Here is a 22,548-nt window from a genome sequence, read left to right on the forward strand (position 1 = left end):
GCCTGGTCAATAAATTCCCTGTAAGTCAATATCAAAATCATCAGTAACAAAAGCCTGGTCAATAAATTCCCTGTAAGTCAATATCAAAGTCATAAGTACCAAAGGCCTGGTCAATAAATTCCCTGTAAGTCAGTATGACAGATATCAAATTCATTGGTACCAAAAACAAGGAGAAAAATGATTCAATGATATATGTATGAATCACGTCACTTCATGATGGATTGAATAAAGGGGGGGAACTCTTGTTTCTGCATTTATGATGGATGAAGCACAATATGTGAAAAGTGTGTCTATTTCTTACATACACAACATATAGATCATACAAAACATTCTGCCATGGTTATCGTAAATATCAAAGGAATCTATCAGTGTAAAATCTTCAGTGAATTGTCCTAGACACGATCATTATTGCTGCTCTGGAGATAAACATAACAGAAATATTAACAGTAATGTCATAATTCTTGAGGAATAAACAAAACTCCCCTGGGCTCTTCATCAACGAATCTTTGTTAGGAAATAATTTTCATATATTTCTTGATTAGAAACAGTGTGAAATAAATGCCTTTAATTATACTATTGCCTATGGTTGACTTTCAGCACCACACGTTTTGGTGGGAGGGCATCGACGGCTCCAGTGTTCTGTCACATTTTCCTCCTGGGGATAGTTATCACATGACAGGAAAAGTGGAGGAGGTGAGTAGAGTATAGTTTACAGGAAAAGTGGAGGAGGTGAGTAGAGAATAGTTTACAGGAAAAGTGGAGGAGGTGAGTAGAGTATAGTTTACAGGAAAAGTGGAGGAGGTGAGTATAGTTTACAGGAACAGTAGAGGAGGTGAGTAGAGTATAGTTTACAGGAAAAGTGGAGGAGGTGAGTAGAGTATAGTTTACAGGAAAAGTGGAGGAGGTGAGTAGAGTATAGTTTACAGGAAAAGTGGAGGAGGTGAGTAGAGTATAGTTTACAGGAAAAGTGGAGGAGGTGAGTAGAGTATAGTTTACTGATTAATTAGAAAGGTTCACAAATGTCATTACTTTAATAATCCAAAATTATAAAAGAGTCATCGGAGAGTTATAGATATGACAAGATGTTTAATAATACTCTACAGGTGCTACGTACAATAAAGAATTTCAAAGACAAGGGGCGTTCTGGCAGAAGTGTTTACTTGTTTGGTTACGGGGATGGTGGAAATGGCCCGTCGTAAGTTACTAATACATTCAAAGTCAAGGACAGAAATATGAAGGAATGTTGTAAGTCTTCTATCAAGCTTGTCAGGTCGTACTCGGACAGAGGCTTTTTTTCCAGAGAGGAGATGCTGCATAGGATGAAGAGACTAAAGGATGTAGATGGTCTGCCTAAAGTACAACAGAAAACACCGCAGGATTTCTTCTCCGACATTGAGAGAGAGGATACTGGGAGTTTATGTCGCTGGAGAGGAGAACTTTATCTAGAGCTGCACAACGGCACCTACACAACGCACGCCAAAGTCAGTCTACTTCTAGCACTTCTCGTTTTGTGTCTTAATGTTGTAAACCTGTGTCTGAAAAATTTACTTTTGTTTGTTGAATACAGTCAAAACTGCCATAGCGACCCACTGTATTAAGCAACTCACTGTCGTATGTGACCATAAAAAGTCGTCCCCCCCCCCCCTCCCAAGACCTTACTCTATATATTGTACCTGTATTAAACGACCACCTGTCTGACACGACCAACGACCATGATTTTCACAACCTTTTTGTGTATTTTCACGAAATTTTACCTCTATTTAACGACTGTACATTTTTTGATTACAGCGTGATTGCTACTTTCGATTTTGGTTGAGCCGACTATTCTTGGAATTATCGCCCCAAACACTTCGTTTTCAAACGCATGACTATTATGGGAATTATCACCCCTAACACTTTCGTTTTATAACACATGCATAGTTTGGCGGTGATCTTGTTTAGTAGGCCCTCTGAATTGATTATTATACCCAATCTGTCAACATGCAGGGTCGTGTGTTTAATTGTTAATTAATAAAAGCCAAGTTGTTGTTTATTTAACAAAATCAAGGGTCAGGGAATCAAGGCCGGTGTATTTGAAGTTGTGAATTTCGACAAACTTTAAGAAGTGCCAGGTACGCTAGATCAGAAATGAAAATCTACCACTTGTTATTCCATTATGTGAAAAATTTGCCCGATTGCGATATAAATCAGGTAAATATTGTGCTTAGGACTGAAATTTTAAACGGAGTACTCGTAGTTTTCCTGCATGAGATATTCTCGGTTTCCAAAATACTATGACCGGAACTACCAGCTCACTCCAACATGTCCCGAGTATTTGACACGTCCGAGTTCAAGAAAGTTGCCTGCATTAGGTCTAAGCTTAAAAGATTTGCTGTGCATGTACAATGGATATTGTTTTTCAAATTGAATTAACATATTTCCAACATATATTGTACAAAAGGAGACACAACACTTCATCATTTGCGTTCTTACCACAAGCATTGCATTTTTTAGTTACGCTGTACAAGTAGGCTATACATAAATACTCTTTACAACAAAGTGTTTATAAATTTTAGAAAATTGACATGCAGTTCATAAAGGAGATTTAAATCTCATGTAAATGTGTAATATGAAATGCATGTTTATCATTCTTAAACAGATTAAATGTAATTTTTGATGAATATTAAATCATGATACCACACATTGTATTCTAGAGTTTTAACTACAGTGTATTATTAATTTTATTTTACATCTATTAAAACCTTACTTGATATCCTTAATGATAAATTCCAAATACATGTAGTCATTTTCTCCATTGTACAAATTATTTGCGAAATTTTATCAATTAACTGCGGAAAATAGGCAACCTGTATTAAGAGACCAGCTGTCATGTGACATTTTTTCCATTCTCCGTTGGACAGTCTCTTAATACAGGTTTGACTGTATTCACAATGAAAAGATTTTAAGTCTATTCCTCCTTAATTTTTATCAAAAACGCCTGTAGACTACTTGTTTTCGTACATTTGATTTGTATTTATTATTCTCAGTCTCCTTTTCACAGAAGGACTTGCTCATTCAAAATTCATTATTTTGTAGGTGAAGAAAATGAATCGCTTCTGTGAGTTTCGTCTCCATGACGTAGATTTTCTATCGTCTGTTGCTAACATTTTGTCCGTCCAAAACAAAGGTTCCTACAAATTCCCGACAGAAGAGCTCCTGAGGCTGTGGAAACTTCTGCTCCTTAATCAGTTCCATGATGTACTACCAGGCACCTCCATAGAAATGGTAATCTTATCACATTAACATATTCATAGCTATAACAGATATCACATTAACAGAGTTATAGCTATAACAGAGATCACATTAACAGATTTATAGCTATAACAGAGATCACATTAACAGATTTATAGCTATAACAGAGATCACATTAACAGATTTATAGCTATAACAGAGATCACATTAACAGATTTATAGCTATAACAGAGATCACATTAACAGAGTTATAGCTATAACAGAGATCACATTAACAGAGTTATAGCTATAACAGAGATCACATTAACAGAGTTATAGCTATAACAGAGATCACATTAACAGAGTTATAGCTATAACAGAGATCACATTAACAGAGTTATAGCTATAACAGAGATCACATTAACAGAGTTATAGCTATAACAGAGATCACATTAACAGATTTATAGCTATAATGGATATCACATTAACACTTATAACTGATATCAGATCAAAGTAATTTTATAAATTGAAATCTACTTTCAGTTTGATTTTGTGCTCCATATTTTGAAAGAAACTTCTGGTCATTGTTCATTAAAACATATCATATTGGCAATTTTTTTTTAGATTAGATGAATTGTATTTGATGATGGTGTTGACATAATTTTTTTCCAGGTTTATGAAGATGCCCACCAGCACTACAAAGGTAAAAATTAATCATCATGATAGAATCATGGATGTCTTGCCAGCGGTTATACTTGATAAATTATTAGTAACATAATATTGATAACACACCTTTTGTCTTTTTGAAGTCACCTGAGTTACTCAGGTGACCTACTGCAATACCCTGGGTTATGCGTTCATGTCCTGGGGACTAGGTCATGTGTTCAGAGGCTGAGGGTCATGTATTCAGAGATGGAGGTTCATGTGTTCAGAGTCTGAGGTCATGTGTTTAGAGACTGAGGGTCATGTGTTCAGAGACTGAGGGTCATGTGTTCAGAGACTGAGGGTCATGTGTTCAGAGGCTGAGGGTCATGTATTCAGAGATGGAGGTTCATGTGTTCAGAGTCTGAGGTCATGTGTTTAGAGACTGAGGGTCATGTGTTCAGAGACTGAGGGTCATGTATTCAGAGACTGAGGGTCATGTGTTCAGAGACTGAGGGGGTCATGTGTTCAGAGACTGAGGGCCTTGTGTTCAGAGACTGAGGGGGTCATGTGCTCAGAGACTGGGGTGGGGGGTGGGGGTGGGGGTGGGGGGTGTTCATGTGCTCAGAGACTGAGGGTCATGTGTTCAGAAACTGGGGGGGGGGGGTGTGGTCATGTGCTCAGAGGCTGAGGGTCATGTGTTCAGAGACTGGGGGGTCATGTGCTCAGAGGCTGAGGGTCATATGAGCTGGTCTCAGGGCAAGGCTGAATAATTCATGTACTGGATATGTATTAAATCTGTACAAATCTTCTTTACTCCAGAACTACACACAATCTGGCTTGGATTTTTTGAGATCCTCTACTATATGTGGATAGAGCCAGTCTTTATTTATTATACTCGCAAACATAAGAGGTATACTGGAATCACCTTGTCCATCCATCTGTCTGTAAACATAATTTGTCCAGATTATATCTTTAACACCACTGAATAGACTTGATTAAGTCTTTGTGTATATTGTATGTGAATAATGAAGTTTTGTATTTGCTTTTTTTTTTTTTCATTTTGGGGTTGGAGGTGGGAGGTGTTATGTTGTCATTGTACAGTTTATATCTTAAAAACCATCTATTCTTCAATGGGCACAAATTCACTATTTTCCACCATCCAATGTGCCCTGCGGGGGGTATTAGTCTAATGACAGTACTAGTTTGGACAGAAGATTTGTACACAAGAAAAAGATCTAGGAAGAATTGACGTGTTAATTCTAGCTATTCTGAAACCATCTACTCCACTACATTTTGACAGAACCCGTCTTTATTTACGTGTAGATAATTTTACTGTGTTACAGACATTGTTACCAGTTGCCAACAGCTTTATTCTGATGCACTGACCAGTATCCTAGGAGGATCAGCTAAATCTGACCCTGTCACCATGGTAATGAACTGCATGGGGTGGCAGAGACAGGAAGTTGTTACTATAGATACCCCAAGTGGTAATCCAGCCAAGAAACAGAGGAAATCGGAGGAGGTGGTCCAACAAGACAGCAAGGGAAACATACTAGGTACAGCTAGATACAAAGTTAGAGGTTCCCAGGAATCGTGTTATTCCATTTTGTTCACTTCAGGATGTCCAGTTCGATGATTTAGATTTAATGTCATCAATTTTTTTTTATGCAATTTTTTTCTTTCTTTATGTAGCCATGGTAACAGTGCCAAGTTATGGATACGCAATAATGAAACCACTCAAGTGTGACAACCCTTGCTCCATCGAAACGAAATCGGACGGCCCTTATGTCCTGCGGAATGAGTTTGTCACCGCCGAAATTGACCATCTAGGAAGGATAACTGCCTTAACATTGAAGGGAGGAGAGAGGTACAGCAGATTAGGTCTCCTAACAACATTTATTTTAAGTTAATGCCAATTATTTTGCAGGGTAGCAAGCACCTTGTGTACCTGTTCTGTTGTTGTAGGTCTGACTAAATGGACGAGTCAAGGTCATGACCTCAGCTTTATTTATTTGAGGGTTTTGTTAGGTCACCTGAATTCATTCAGGTGACCTATTGCTATCTGTTTTTGTCCGTCGTCGTTCGTCGTGCGTTAACATTTGAACATTTTCAGCTTCTTCTCTGAAACCCCTGAACCAATTTCAACCAATTTTGGCATATAGCATCTGTGGGTGGAGGGGAACAAAAATTGTGAAATTCGTGGTCCCTGCCCCCCTGGGGCCTGAGGGGTGGGGCAAAAACCATCAAAATGAGTGTAATTTTAAAAAATCTTCTTCTTTACTCCTGGACATCAAGAAGCCAAACTGTGGGCATAATTATAATGAACGTTGAGCCCTCTACCAAAATTGTGAAATTCATGGCCCCTGGGGCAGGGGTTCTTGTGTTAGGGTGGGGCTCTATTGGTCATATAGTGAAAATGTAGAAATTCTTTGAAAATCTTCTCTGTCTCTGGGTATTAAGTAGACAAACTTAATAGCATGGTAATGATGAGCAAGGATGCCTCTTTATACCCTCCGCAACAAGTTGTGGGGGGATATACTGGAATCGGGTTGTCCGTCTGTCTGTCCGTCCGTCCGTCCGTCTGTAGACGCAATGGTTTCCGGGCTCTAAAGCATTATCCTTTCCACCTACCGTCACCATATCATATATATGGACTACCCATGGGATGAAGATGTTCCCTATCGATTTTGGGGTCAAAAGGTCAAAAGTCAAGCACACTGGACATCGAAGTAGCAATATGGTTTCCGGGCTCTAAAGTGTTATCCTTTCCACCTACAGTCACCATATCATACATATGGACTACCCATGGGATGAAGATGTTCCCTATGGATTTTGGGGTCAAAAGGTCAAAGGTCAAGCGCACTGGACATTGAAGTAACAATATGGTTTCCGGGCTCTAAAGCGTTATCCTTTCCACCTACAGTCACCATATCAAACATATGGACTACCCATGCGATGAAGATGTTCCCTATGGATTTTGGGGTCAAAAGGTCAAAGGTCAAGCGCACTGGACATTGAAGTAGCAATATGGTTTCCGGGCTCTAAAGCATTATCCTTTCCACTTACAGTCACCATATCATACATATGGACTACCCATGGGATGAAGATGTTCCCTATGGATTTTGGGGTCAAAACGTCAAAGGTCATGCGCACTGGACATCGAAGTAGCAACACTCAGAAAAGAGGTAGTTTATACCTATTACCAACACCCTTTGGGAGATTGGGGTAAGCAGGGGGTATTCTTAGTGAGCATTGCTCACAGTACCTCTTGTTAAAAATTGTGAAATTCATGGCCCCTGGATCAGGGGTTCTGGTGCTAGGGTGGGGCTCTATAAGTCATATAGTGAAAATGCATTATTTCTTTGAAAATCTTCTTCTCTGTCCTTGGGTATTAAGTAGACAAACCAATAGCATGGTTATGATGAGCAAGGATGCCTCTTTCAAAATTGTGAAATTCATGGCCCCTGGGTCAGGGGTTCTGGTATTAGGGTGGGGTCCTATTGATCATATAGTGAAAATACATTTTATTTCTTTGAAAATCTTCTCCTCTGCTGCTGGGTATTAAGTAGACAAACTAATAATATGATAATGATGATCAAGGATGCTTCTTTCAAAACTGAAATTTATTGCCCCTGGGTCAGGGGTTCTGGTGCAAAGGCGGGGCTGACCACATAGTTATTCAATGTTTCTTCCATCCAAAAGTAAAATTCTTATATTTAAACACAAACCTAATTCAAACATTGGAAGGTTGTTACATGATACTCAGGTGACCTATAAGGCCCCTGGGCCTCTTGTTTTATATTTGTGTGTATAACGGACATTTTGAAGATAATTTGGGTAGTTTAATTATTATTTTTGTTGTGTAATGTATGGTTAGTATTTGGTTGCTCTGAAAAGGGAAAATTTACTATTTCAGGAATGCGATGAGTTCTGAACCTGGTTGCTATGGTAACCAGTTTGTGCTGTATGATGACATCCCTCTGTATTGGGATGCCTGGGATGTGATGGATTATCACCAGGAGACCAGGTAACCATCGAAAAAGTTCAGTTCTCCCCCTAGCTTAGGATTAACAGATTATTATCAACAGTTCTTCCCCTAGCCATGAAATCAGATAAAGCCAGAGCTATTTCTCAGGTTTTCTTGGTGTCTTCCCCTGGGTAGGACATCAGTCTATCGCAGGTTAATCCCCAGCTGAAGATGAGTGGACTGAGATAAAATCCAGTGTCTAATTGTACACACAAAGTGCCTATATGTACACTCAAAGTGCCTATTTGTACACACAAACTGCCCTATTTGTACACACAAAGTGCCTATTTGTACACTCAAAGTGCCTATTTGTACACACAAACTGCCCTATTTGTACACACAAAGCGCCTATTTGTACACTCAAAGTGCCTATTTGTACACACAAAATGCCCTATTTGTGCACTCAAAGTGCCTATTTGTACACACAAACTGCCCTAGTTGTACTCACAAACTGCCCTATTTGTACACACAAACTGCCCTAGTTGTACACACAAACTGCCCTAGTTGTACACACAAAGTGCCCTATTTGAACACACAAAGTGCCCTATTTGTACACACAAACTGCCCTATTTGTACACACAAACTGCCCTATTTGTACACAAGCTCGTATTAGTATATGTTTATTTTCGTAGGCTGCTGTATTCTGTCTGATTTTTAGGAAACCGCTTGCAATTGCTGTCAGTCCAGCGAAGGTTCTGGACAGAGGTCCTCTGAGAGTGTCATTGGTCGTCCAGCTGAAAGTCAGTGACCAGAGCTATGTGGAACAGGTCATCAGTCTGGACGCGGGCAGTCCTTACATCAGATGTCAAACGAAGGTGAGTAGTTTTAAAAGCAGTCCCTAGATTGTGTGATGAATACCGGAAAAGTTGCACGTACAGGTTCTGAACTGTATCAAAAATATGTACAGTGCCGTATACCACGATCGATTATGCTTTCTTCCTCTCTCTGTCACATATGAAACAGGTTAATCAACCAAGGGCATCCGATGGTGAAGCTTTATACTGTATAAGAAGAATTTTTAGTAAGTATTTAATTTTGGCATTACCAGTGAGAGTGGTGAGATCGCTAAAATTGATTATCGCTAACAATTTATTTCATATCATGGGTAATTGTTATCTTCTTGGAATTATAAAGTGGCTAAAATTAGCTCTCACTAAATATATATACCCATTATTATGAAAAATCGCTAAATTTGTGTCTCACTGAAAATTCCACTTATGCAGTAGATTCACTATTTTTAGAGCTTCATCATGGGATGAGATTTGCTTCTTTTCGATGGGATGATATTTTTCATTGGCTGTGTAGTAGACTTTTTATACGCCCGTCTTAAGACGGGACGTATTATGGTATGGCGTTCATGTCCGTCCGTCCGTCTGTTAGCTTTTTCGTGTCCGACCCGTAACTTAAATACTACAAGGCCTAGAATCATCAAACTTTGTCTGTAGATACATCTTGGGTAGAAGGTGTGTCGCACATTAAAACCAGGTCACTGTGACTTTTCATTAAGAAGATATCCGTCTGTCCGTCCGTCTGTTAGCTTTTTCGTGTCCGACCCGTAACTTAAATACTACAAGGCCTAGAATCATCAAACTTTGTCTGTAGATACATCTTGGGTAGAAGGTGTGTCGCACATTAAAACCAGGTCACTGTGACTTTTCATTAAGAAGATATCCGTCTGTCGGTCCGTCTGTTAGCTTTTTCGTGTCCGACCTGTAACTTAAATACTACAAGGCCTAGAATCATCAAACTTTGTCTGTAGATACATCTTGGGTAGAAGGTGTGTCGCACATTAAAACCAGGTCACTGTGACTTTTCATTAAGAAGATATCCGTCTGTCCGTCCGTCTGTTAGCTTTTTCGTGTCCGACCCGTAACTTAAATACTACAAGGCCTAGAATCATCAAACTTTGTCTGTAGATACATCTTGGGTAGAAGGTGTGTCGCACATTAAAACCAGGTCACTGTGACTTTTCATTAAGAAGATATGGCCATATATGGCAAAAACTTGTCCGGCTCATAAGTTGAAAACTATTAGACCTAGAATCACCAAAATTGGTCAACTAATGCATCTTCGGGTGTATCATGTGCCGTGGCGGTGCACTTTATTATACATAATATGTACAGTGCACTAGACTGGGAAGACCTCATGCAGATTCTAAGTTCACAATCGCCAACATTTGGATGACAGCTATTTATTGTCTGCCTGTAGGTGGAGTGGCATGAAAACAGGAAATTCCTTAAAGTGGAGTTCCCAACCTCTGTGCACTCAATGAGCGCCACCTATGATATTCAGTTTGGTCATTACCAGAGAACCAATCACAACAACACATCCTGGGACTGGGCACAGTTTGAGGTGAGCTGTTAGGTTAGTCCATGCAGTACCAGCAGTTTAGGGATTACGTTTGTGATGTCATGTTTATTATTCTGACTATGTCATATTCTTTAGGTGTTCGGACATAAATGGGCAGCCCTCTCCGAGCACAACTATGGAGTGGCTATATTGAATGACAGCAAATATGGCTATTCAACCAGAGATGGTGTGATGCGACTGTCCTTGTAAGATTTCCTTATTTTGTTGTAAGAGTCCAGGGGTGGTATTGTAATAGTCCAGGGGTTGTATTGTAATAGTCAAGTGGTTGTATTGTAATGAAATAGTGTTTGGCTTACGTATACTGGAATCTGTGCTACATGTATGAAGTTAACCACGAAAAGATAAAATTGCCTACTAGACACAAGATCCTTACAATATGTGTTTTTTCTTAAACAGAACTGATGAATCTGAGTTTATTTCAGGTTGAGGTCCCCTAAAGCTCCAGACGTGAACGCTGACATGGGAACACACACGTTTACTTATGCAGTCATGCCATTCCAAGGTGAGTCACTCTGTCACTATTGTCGAATAGTCCCGGGGGATATCTTCCTGAACAAGTCATATTCTTCAAGAAACCAGGACTTAATGAGTGTTTAAAATTCAACGATACGGTTAATCAGCCTGTTCAGATCCTGTTTGTGTAGCAGTTGTTGATGTAAAAATGTGAAAATCTCACTTTGTGTTAAAGATGAACAAAGAAATTTTTTCATATACCCCTGTAAATGAAGTTCAGGGCGGGTGAGTAGACTGGAATCATCTTGTCGATATTTTCAGCCATCCAGCTGTCCTTCTCTAGACGTCCAAAGTACTTTAACACCAGTGAACAGATTTGATTAAAATTCTATGTATATCTTATATAAATAATGAAGTTGTGCACCTGCTATTTTGATTGAGAATTTTTAATATTCAAGGAAGTTATGGATATTTTTTCCATTGTAACTGGGTGTTTTGTTGTATTGTCCTGAGTCTATCTTGAAAACCATTTCTTTATTGAGCGCAAGTTCACTATTTCCCACCAACCATTGTGCCCTGCGGGGGTATTAGTCCTGTTAGGATGGTTCTAGTTTAATTCCGTTTTCCTTTGCTATGTACAGGTACCTTTCAGTCTGCTGGTGTGATCCAGGCAGCTTATGAACTGAACAATCCCCTGGATGTCCACTCTGTTAACCCTCCCAAAGGTTCCCCAGAGGCCATGAGTTTCTTTTCTGTGGACAATCCACAGGTTATATTAGAAACTATCAAAAAGGTAAGTGCAGGTTTAACGGGGAATACCTCGTCTTTTTAATTGAGGAATGGTGTTACTTGCAAAACCTTAAATTTTATGTAAGGTTTTTCACTTAGCAAACTCTACAGATTAAGACAGAGAAAATTCAAGCTACATGTACATCCAATATATTTTTATGCAGAGAAACAACTCCCATAATACTATCAATTAAATGACTGTTTTTTCGATTACACAAAGTAACATCTTGTTAAAATGAGGCTATGGATATTTGAATTTCATCCTAGCCTTATGATACCATGCAGTGCACTATATTGAGAATGAGTTGGCCTATAAATGTATAGCAAAATGTAATATTGATCATAGCCGAGACAATACATTCCGTACATTTGATGTGATGGTGTATGTTTTGGTGATATTTGACGTGATTTATCGTATATATAACTCGTAATTCTGCGCTCTCAAGAACTGACTTTGAACAACGACTTTGCCAAGTTAAATTCTCGCTTGGTACACAAAATCTACAGTTATTATTGAATTCAAATAAATCTATTTGATAATGAAATACAAAATTTGTATCATAGCATTTAAAGTTTTTGTTCAGAGTTTCTTGCCATGGATTCTGTTTGAGTATACGATAACTTTTTATCGTGTTTGCTGTTGTAGAGTGAGGACAGCGATAATGACCTCGTACTGCGACTATATGAATGTTTTGGAGGTCACACCATGGCAACACTGACTCTCAAACTTCCCTTCAAAAAAGTTCAAAGGTACAAATTAATTATCAATCAATAAAAAGTTCAGAGGTACAAATTAATTAACAATGAATTCTATACATATACTATGAAAAAAATCATTTACACATGCAAATAAATTTTGGTCTCTCTTTTGTGTTTTACACATTTTATTGCAATTTATTTTTAGGTGCAATGGTTTGGAGGAAATTCTGGAGGATGGAATGACCTCTGACCTTGAGGTGAAAGGCAGCAATATTAGTTTACGTTTCAGTCCCTTCCAGATCATCAGCCTTCGGTTAAAATTCTAATGGAGAACATTTCTTGTTTTTTTTTAGTAAAGATCCTGTGGTGCTAACAGGTTCTATGTGAAATGTGTGTATGATTTTGTGATTAAACAATCAGCACACTTATGTGATCAGTATATAAGATTACAGACACGTGTGATTACAGGTGATTAAGTTTTTAACACACCCTGGTGGTCAGTGAATGAGATACATTTACATTTAAATTCAAATCTTTATCAGTACCAAGAGATAAGTTGATTTATTTTTCAGCTCCAGAATTTTGTTTTCATGTCATCAATTTCGAAATGAAATGCATATATTTTTGAAATGTTCAAAAAAGTGAATTTTTTATGTGAAGGGAATTAAACAGTGAACCCATCTCTCCTGAGCCAAGAGCCTTACCACTAACTTTTTCTGATTATAATCTTCACATTTCGGCCTGAATACAGTGTTGCTGTTTTCAGATTTTGGATAAGGGAAAAAATATCTACTAGGTGTGTGTTTAATTATGGATAAATGGCAGCTATATACAGTCATACCTCATTATCTCGCACTCGATGGGACCAAGAAAAAACTTTACGATATTCAAGCATTGAAGATGAGGTTAAATTACTTAAAGAAAATGTAGTTTGGACTTTCAACTCACTTCAACATATCCATGATACATGCATTTGAGATATTGATATTCGAGATACTGAAGTTAAATTGTATAATGGTTACATGATATGAATAAATATGTGATTATACACACAGAATGCAATATAATTTTTATATTTCATTGCTACCTATAATCCCCAACTGATACTTACAAACTTCTATATGAAGTTTCTTTTTTTTTTTCTTTTTCATGTCGTATTGATGATGACATGTATTTTGACTTTTTCCTGTCTTTTTTTATTTTGTTTATGATTACTTCATGTTTTTTATGCCCTGAAGGACTTAAAAAATAGGTTTAATAAAATCTTATGATTTTGTCCAATCACTTTTTTGATCTGAAATGAAGTGTAAACTTTGATTTATGTAGGGCTGGGATTACCAGTGTATTGCAATATAATATTGCATTACAGTAAAACACGCTTATAGTGAAGTGCTGGGGACAAACAATTACAGTAAAACACACTTATAGTGAAGTGCTGGGGACAAACAATTACAGTAAAACACACTTATAGTGAAGTGCTGGGGACAAACAATTACAGTAAAATACACTTATAGTGAAGTGCAGAGGACAAACAATTACAGTAAAACACACTTACAGTGAAGTGCAGAGGACAAACAATTACAGTAAAACACACTTATAGTGAAGTGCTGGGGACAAACAATTACAGTAAAACACACTTATAGTGAAGTGCTGGGGACAAACAATTACAGTAAAACACACTTATAGTGAAGTGCTGGGGACAAACAATTACAGTAAAATACACTTATAGTGAAGTGCAGAGGACAAACAATTACAGTAAAACACACTTATAGTGAAGTGCTGGGGACAAACAATTACAGTAAAACACACTTATAGTGAAGTGCTGGGGACAAACAATTACAGTAAAACACACTTATAGTGAAGTGCAGAGGACAAACAATTACAGTAAAACACACTTATAGTGAAGTGCTGGGGACAAACAATTACAGTAAAACACACTTATAGTGAAGTGCTGGGGACAAACAATTACAGTAAAACATGCTTATAGTGAAGTGCTGGGGGGGGGACAAACATTTACAGTAAAACACACGTATAGTGAAGTGCTGGGGGGGACAAACATTTACAGTAAAACACACTTATAGTGAAGAGCTGGGGGACAAACATTTACAGTAAAACACACTTATAGTGAAGTGCTTTGGTGAACAGTTTTGATTCAGTATTAACATACTTCCTTGTATTAATAATGTTTTAAAACTAGAAAATGAAAATCACCACTGTAAGCATGAATTCATTATAAACATGTATGCTGTACCCATGTTTTACTGTATTTAGAATGCCAAAATTATCTTAGAAATAAGAAAGTATCTACTTTTGAACAAGAAAGTATCTACTTTTGAACATCTAACTTTTCCTTTCCCATCAGAATATAAAAAAAAAATAGAACGGTGACAGAATTTCAATTATAAATGGTAAAATTTTGTTTGAAAACTGTCAAAGAAAAAGAGGAAGAAAGATTCTTTAGATAGATAGATGGATAGAGAGAGGTGGATGGATAGATAGAGAGATAGAAAGATACATGTATGTTATAATCTCTTAGAATTTCAAGGGAAAATATTGGAATGACAATAAAGACATGACAATTTTTTTTTGGATAATATTGCATACACAGGAACTTTAATGCCCATCCCTAGATCTACAAGTTTACTGGTATATATATATAGCTGAGTTTGTAATGATCCCAGAAAACTGATAAGCCCAGCATGATTATTGTTAATTCTTATTTGTACAGATCTTTGAAAATTATTTTTAGAATAATGTAAGGGTGTTGGAAAACATTGAGGCTTCTACAATTGCATGTATACGTGTTTTTCTTATTGAATTTGTTTATTTCTTTAAAGTACTAAAATTTACAACCATCATCAATATCTGTTTTTAATGCATTTTGTATTTCTATATATGAACATTTTTTATGCAATAAATCTATACATTATGTGATTTGAAGTACATGAAGTTGAAACTGTTCAAGGAATGCGTAAGAATAGTGCAAGTTGTTTTCTTCGGTCATACGAGTTAGGCTTCTAGGGTGGGGGTGGTGATTGGTCATAACCTTAGTAGACCTACCCAGATATAAACAAATCAGACTTGGTCATTGTAATGCAGGTTAATCACTTTTGTATCAGTGTAATGTTATGCAATTTATTTTTTTTGTTTTTACATATTCTTTATATTTTATCAATGTAAGAATTACATTTTATTTATTTATAAATTTTCAGTGACAAGGTATTAAAGATTTCTATTCTGATATGTATATCTGAAAGTCTAATAAAATCTTTGACGAGTGCTGATGTTGAAATTGAAACTTTAAACATTCATATGGATCCTATACGGGTTACTTTCACGATTAGTTACTTTTTGATACTACGTCAGTTGCGGATTTAAGGGGGGGGGGGGGGGGGCAGCCGGTGCCCCCCCCCCCTAAAATTTTCAAATTTAAGGTAAATCGTGGTATCTTGTTTAGATAAATGCACTAAACAATAAAAGAAGCAATCGTTTCTTCCACTCCCGGAGAAATAAATGACAAAATATTTTGATTTCTTGGATTACTTTATTAGGAGAACTTAATTTTTTCCAAAAACCCTTGAAATTGCGCCATTTTACGAATTTCACCTTATTAGAAATGATAGAAAATAGTACAAACGACTTAAATAGGAGACATATTTCAAACCCTGTAAAATCCGGGGGCTTCACTCCCTGGGCCCCCACCAAACCCAGACCCCCTGCCTCATAAAGTAGCGCCCCCCGTAACCGCAATTCCTGGATCCGCCCCTGTATATTGTACATATAAGCTTAGAAATTGTTGATTCTTTTAAAGACTCCGCCGAAATCAAACTGACAGGGTTCTTTCTACATGTTCTAGCTGGCTCTGCTGTCAACCCTCTGCAAGGCTTCAACATCAGATGCGTTGTACATGTAAATCCTTGTCTGCATTTCGTAAACAGAAAAAAATATATCTGTTAACATCGGCTCAATTCTCTAATGAATATAATCTGGAAACAATGATAAAATTGTCATCAAATCAATGTAACGATGTTCCTAAATGCACAAGCAATACACTACCCACCATAAATAAGTATACTCACAAGCTTTTCACACATGTTGGCATGAAATATATTCAATATAATGAAAAAGAGCTGAATTCACTTTGTATAACTTTCAATTTATCTCAGTAAAATAATCAGTTAAGGGTACAACTTCACTATATGTGAAACAATAATGGACATTCAATATTTTGACATAGTCTGTTAAATTATCATATTGATCTATTGAAGGTGAGAAATCAAAGGGTCTCATAAAAGTACATGTCAAATACACAGTAGTAACATGTATTAGTAATTAGTTTAAAACGGTTTCAAGTTGAGGTTTGCATATTATATCTCTTTTTAGAGAATTCAAAAATTTAGATATCGCAGAAAATCAAGCATTTTAAATTTTAAAAAAAGATAAGAATATAAAAAAGTTAAAAGCCCAATTTCATCTATTTATAACCCAGAGTTATGTATTTTGCATCGAAAGACCTGTATCTATGATCTAGCCCATTTTTTTATATGCGCAAGTAGCTTATTTTGGGGAGTGTATACTTATTAATGGTGGGCGGTGTATAAGTATTTTCTTTAATTCGTTTTTGTAAGATTTTTTCTTTTTGAATTTTTGTTTTAATTATTATTTTTGTATATGAAATATATTATTGAAAATGAAAGTAGAATAATACTGTACATCTAGAGCTGTATCCTGCTCTGACCTCGTTAGTAAGACAACGCCACGGCTCATTACACATCACCTGTACAAAACATTGCGGTAAATCTATTGTGTGTAAGAGTTGGAGCCGCGATAAGAACAATATCGTGGTCAAAACTTATCATCCACCGCTAACACGGAATACAGTAGATCTAGTTCATCTTTATCAATATTGAAATTTCGACCTGGGGACTTCTTCAGCATGTTCGGATGTGTGCGGTAAGATGTCAATTATCGCATAACAGCTGTTAGATATATTTACGTTAACAGATATAGTGTGCAGTGAATCAAGTCCGACTATACGATAGGCCCGTGATGGTTAAGTGATATATTGAGTGTGTTTAACCTTAAACTTCCTCCTAAAATTGCGTAGTTGCTGTTGTAAGAGGCCGCATACCACACTTGTGACAGCTGACGAGTGTGTGAGAGACGGAATTCCAACACATGTACTGACTCCGACACCAAACGCTTGTCTAACTGTCCTCATCAAAGTCTGGAATTTCTCACACTACCTAGTACGTGTAAGTAGCCATCTATAGTACGTTCTCGTGTATTTACGTTTCATCGGACACGTGTTCCATTGCCAACTGTCTCACAACGGAAGACAATAACCGTAGCTAACGTGACGTCACCAGACTCAATTTAAGTAACCCATAGGGGCTAAGCCCGTTTTGGGCCCAAAGCAATATACATGTACATTTTTTTTACCATTTGAAGCGAGTGGGTAGTTTATTTCTTAAATCTTGGTCAGGGTTAGACCCCTTTCTATATTGGATCACAGATTTCGGACCCAAAATAGGCTTAGCCCCTGTGAGGTGACCTATTGCAGTCGGTATCCACCCGAGCTCTCCGAGAAAGATATTGGGAGAGATCGGAATTACCCTTGATAATACAGCAGCAGAATTTATTAACTGAAGGCAATTAAACAATAAGAAATAATTGAAAGAAAATTGCAACGATAGCAAAATACTAACTTACGGTAGTTGAACAATAAATATGAAAACTCGTGCCGAATTTCAAAATCTTAGTTCCCACTATAATCCAAAATACATAGAAAGTGTCTAACCAGGGCTTTTTTATCATAAGAATTTCAATGTATTTATAATAGGAATTAATTTTCTAGTACAATCTTGAAAGACAGTGATGCAACCATTACAATTTAAGTCACAGGTGGCAATGGAGTGCAAGTAGTACACAGCACAGTCCAATATTTTCTCAGAGAGGTATGCACAGTTCTACAGCTACCCGTCGTCGTGTGTTAAACGACTGCACATTTTGAACTCTGATAACCACTTAACTAACTCCTTTTCATATTTGGTATAAACCCACTTTTTGTAATTATAGTAAATTGTAATTTCATGACTTTCGGACTTCGGAATCCATTGGCTCTAGAGACAGGGATTCAGACTCAGGGGCGGGACCAAATGGTAATTGTAATATTTTACAATTGATTTTCTAATGTTTTCTCCATTACTTCTGCTAATATCGAATGTACATTGAGAAATTATATCTTTTGGGGTAACTTAATCCCCAGAGTAAGATATGAATATACGTGTATATTGGAGACAATGTGAACAAAAATGAAAGCTTTTCCGCCGTTTTAAAATTAGTCCTGTATTCAAAGGTGGGTGAATGCTGAGCAGATAGAAAATTGATGAAAATAATTTTACATATTTACTGTTTCAATTAAAACAAGAAATGTTTTTAAAACATTGTATGCCCTCCGTGGTGCGAAATTGAAAAGGATTACACACATGCATCATTTAATTGATAGTTGTGCCAACACAATTTGAGTGAACAATATATTCTTATGTCAAGAGTGGATTGACCCTTTATCTTTTATCATGTGTCATAAAAATCAATAAGGTTTATCTACTCCTTACCGGGTAGGTTGTAACTAGTTTGGTGTCAATCAAGCAAATTATTCCTAAAGTATGGGAGATAATATATCACCATGTCCGGTTCAACCCTTGACCTTTGGCAATGTGAACCCAAAATTATTTGGGGTCATCTACTCCTTATGATGTACCAGTGTACCAAGTTTGACGTCTGTCAAGCAAGGGATTCGCAAGATCTTGAGCGGACAGTATTTTCCTATGTCCAGATTGGATTGACCTTTAACCATGTAATAAACCCTTTAAAAAGTTAAAATCAACATGCGTCATCTACCCCTTAGGATGTACCAGTGTACCAAGTTTGATGTATGTTAAGGAAAGGGTTATGATGATATTGAGCGGACGTCTAGAGTGGATTGACCCTTGACTTTTTGACCTGCAAATCAACAAGGGTTCTTGTCTTACTTTTGACTATGACTGGGCCACAATTGGTCGGTGGCATCCATGTTTTACAAATACATTTTCTTTTATGACATATTTATCAAGTAAAATGTATTTGGTTGTATGATCTAAGCTGAGTTATTAAAGAAATCATTTCGATTCCAGATAACCGGATGTGACGTCACGATGGATTTCCTTCCGGAATATGTTCCCTCTGACGTCGATTCAACGTCAGGGTTTCCTACTCTCCACTTGTCGTACATCATGGAGATTCTTATCCCGCGAAGATTTGTCGGGAAAGAGAGAATTCGGGACCAAGTTCAAAAAGTATTCAACGGAATGACATCTATAAAAATGGATAACCTAAAAGTAGTCCCGGTTGGAAGCAAAGCGGAGGGTTACAACATTCCAGATGCAGTATTCTCTACTAAAGGGAGTATCGAGTTTTTATCCGACGTGGATATCATTTTAACAAACGACAAAATCTTGGTCTGTGAAGACCAGGTGAAAGTGACGGATGATAAGTACATGATGCTTCTCGATACAAGAAACGTTCACCCTGGATACGGCAAACTTCAACTCATTAAGAAACCCAAAATGGACCATTTTGCGGTAGTCCATGACGCAGACACCAATGCGTACTTTATGAGTGGTACAGAGTATCAGAAGGAATTTCTAAATAAGATACTGACGGATTCAGAGTCAGAGCTTGAGAGACAAATGTACGAACTGCACGGACCTGCTCTCCAATACCAAGACACACAGCCGTTCACGTACGATAGACGCCATCAGAAAATCATCAACCCCTTTGATCACATACAGGGCTTTCGATGTGATGACTGGCCACGTGTGGCCGATGAGTGGAAGACTCGACAACGAGCCAATGGTTGGCTTAGTGAGGACCTTATTAACAGTATCGTTTCTAAGGGTTGCTACTTGGTCCCGGTGCCCCACAAACAGAGCGAGAACCCGGATGTTGAATGGCGGATTTCGTTTGCCGAAGTCGAGCAAATGGTGGCCGAATTTGCAGTCACAAATGCGCAACGACAGTGCTTTATATTCGCCAAATTGTTAAGACACCAAATACAAGAGGCGACCTCACAGAAATTCCTGTCTTCGTACTGTCTTAAGAATGTATTCCTCTTCTGCTGCGAGAGACTTCCTGTCAGTGCTTGGGATGAAAATCCAGGATCCTGTCTTCTCTATTTGTTGGATTGTGTTGGAATTTGTTTACACCAGCGTGTCCTGCCTAATTATTTCATTCCAGAAAACGATCTCCTAGATCTTTTTACAGAAGGCGACATAAACACATCAATTACGTTGCTGGATTTGATGAGAAGAGACATAATAACACCAGTGTTAACTTTTACTGACACTCATGTTTTGGTTTTTGAAGGGAATGGCTGTTTGACAACTAGAGTGATTTTCAGATCTGTTGTGGAATCGGTGTTGGAAGATGTCCCTATATATACCAAGACGAGGAATGCAATAGCATCTTTGACTGGCCCCTTTTTGAGAACGCAATGCGACATAGCTGTGATCAGACTGAGAGAAAAGTTATCTCCTTTTCAATATCACAAAGACTTCATGGATTATTTCTTGAGCACGCACCTGCAGAATGTTCATATCATTGATTTGTTTAATCTGATAGGCATGAATCTAGGCGATACGGAGGTAACACTGGAATATTTCGAGTCGCTTCTACAAATCCAGCACTTGTATCCAGATGTGGTAAAACTGAAAGGAAATTTAGCGTGCACATACTTTACTGCGTCACAATGTCTGCGCTCCAATTCCAGCGAACACCTCTCCAGAGCGGAGGAACTCTTCAGAGAAGTCCTTGCCTCCGAAGGTGTGCATTTTCCAACCACCATAGATTTTGCTAATTACCTCTGTCATGTTCAAAATTGGCGGGAAGCTGCATTGCTTCTGGAACAGTTCATTCAATATGAAGAGAAGTGCCACAAATACAGCAACAGCTACAATATTATGGAAAGTGCCACCCTAGACAAGATGTTACAGAGGGAATTCTCTCACACAAATCTTCTCCAGGTGTCCTCCTTAACCTTAGCTTATTACTACTTGATCAAATGTCGCACCAACATGCAGTTGTCATTTTCAGATATCCTTGATGAATTTGCAGATCGATGTACCAGTTTTCAAGTTGGGATCGACTTTCAGTTGCTAGGATACTGCTATATCAACTGTGCAGACTATAAGAAAGCTCTGAATGTTTTTATCAAAACTACAGAGCTGGATCCGCACAATGTTGTTGCTGCCGAAAATATAGCATTTTGCCAACAAAAACTTGTATACGAAAAAATTCAACATCGCAGTAGACAGCATCAGAAATTGTTCAAGTGGTTTCTTTTTGTGCTGAAAATTTCTGGAATAGTTGCTCGAGATCATATGATATAATTAAAAATATTCTAACTTTTCTTTGTTTTATCATTGAAAAGTATTATGTCCGCTAGAACCGTCGTGACAATATTACGCGATAGCTACTTTGAATTATTACTGCACTAACTGTTTGAAGTATTTGGTATATGGAGAATTACAGAGTTAAGTGTCATTTATGAGAAGGTGAGGATAACGAACAGTGGTCAACTTCATAACTCCTGATCCGGGTTAGAATAGGTCATAATACCTCTGGCCTTGCTTTTCGTAAGAGGCAGCTAAATGGGGCGGTCCTTCGGATGAGACCGCAAAAACCGAGAATCCGTGTCACAGTGGGCATGACACAATAGATATACCTCCCTGCTGAAAGGCCGTAAGTGTCGAGCATAGGCCTAAATTTTGCAGCCCTTCACCGGCAATGGTGACGTCTCCATATGTGTGAAAAATTCTCGAAAGGGGTGTTAAACAATATACTATTGCGTTTTGCACCAAGCCTTGGAAAATTGCTACGATTGTTTTGAAATTTCAAAGATGTGGTCCAACCTCGACTTTATCAAAATGTACAGGTAGACAAATACATGTATAGTAACATCTTGATTACAAGTATTCCATTTTTTCTTTTCCTGGTGGTGAAATTCACACCTCGACATACACCAATGCAGTATACCATATAATGACGGATGCAACAAAGCCTCAAATCGCAATCTATTTAATCAATTACAGTTAGTTATCAGGAAAGTTTTGAGACGTGTTATGAGCTTACATACAAGGGCTGTTCAATATGTAATGTGTATTGTACGATATCTCAAAAGCATTCGACTCAAATAGTGAAATGAACATTACCGGTACATCCATATCATGAAGTATACGAACATGCCTAAATCCTGACACAGGGCGTCGTTTATGATAATATCTCTTGGTCTTTTTTAGTATAACACCTCGGTGATA

At 37.7% G+C, this 22,548-nt stretch overlaps 2 protein-coding genes across 6 annotated transcripts in view; both read left to right on the forward strand.

The window, feature by feature from the left end:
* The window catches only part of LOC125673485 (alpha-mannosidase 2C1-like), a 29,567-nt gene extending 14,440 nt beyond the window's left edge, over positions 1-15,127 (forward strand). For all 3 annotated transcript variants that reach the window (XM_048910068.2, XM_056160344.1, XM_056160343.1), the window contains exons 13-27: positions 598-693; positions 1,104-1,195; positions 1,301-1,481; positions 3,076-3,264; positions 3,883-3,913; positions 5,199-5,411; positions 5,548-5,722; positions 7,772-7,882; positions 8,541-8,697; positions 10,091-10,234; positions 10,328-10,437; positions 10,675-10,754; positions 11,347-11,498; positions 12,141-12,244; positions 12,399-15,127. In XM_048910068.2, the coding sequence (XP_048766025.2) occupies positions 598-693; positions 1,104-1,195; positions 1,301-1,481; positions 3,076-3,264; positions 3,883-3,913; positions 5,199-5,411; positions 5,548-5,722; positions 7,772-7,882; positions 8,541-8,697; positions 10,091-10,234; positions 10,328-10,437; positions 10,675-10,754; positions 11,347-11,498; positions 12,141-12,244; positions 12,399-12,519 (1,956 nt within the window). In that variant the 3' untranslated portion in view covers positions 12,520-15,127. The remainder of the gene's footprint in view (positions 1-597; positions 694-1,103; positions 1,196-1,300; positions 1,482-3,075; positions 3,265-3,882; positions 3,914-5,198; positions 5,412-5,547; positions 5,723-7,771; positions 7,883-8,540; positions 8,698-10,090; positions 10,235-10,327; positions 10,438-10,674; positions 10,755-11,346; positions 11,499-12,140; positions 12,245-12,398) is intronic.
* A 1,543-nt stretch (positions 15,128-16,670) lies between these two features.
* Positions 16,671-21,641, forward strand: LOC125673486 (uncharacterized). 3 transcript variants are annotated; one of them, XM_048910070.2, is made up of 2 exons: positions 16,671-17,146; positions 19,369-21,641. In XM_048910070.2, the coding sequence occupies exons 1-2, from the start codon at positions 17,138-17,140 to the stop codon at positions 21,619-21,621; spliced, it is 2,262 nt and encodes a 753-aa protein (XP_048766027.2). In that variant the 5' UTR covers positions 16,671-17,137; the 3' UTR covers positions 21,622-21,641. The 3 variants fall into 3 exon arrangements, with proteins under 3 accessions (XP_048766027.2, XP_048766028.2, XP_048766026.2); XM_048910071.2 differs by having other exon boundaries at positions 16,672-17,448; XM_048910069.2 differs by lacking the exon at positions 16,671-17,146 and adding an exon at positions 17,944-18,354.
* The last annotated feature ends 907 nt before the right edge of the window (positions 21,642-22,548 follow it).

Source organism: Ostrea edulis, chromosome 3, assembly GCF_947568905.1.
Source record: "Ostrea edulis chromosome 3, xbOstEdul1.1, whole genome shotgun sequence".
Taxonomy (NCBI): Eukaryota; Metazoa; Mollusca; class Bivalvia; order Ostreida; family Ostreidae; genus Ostrea; species Ostrea edulis.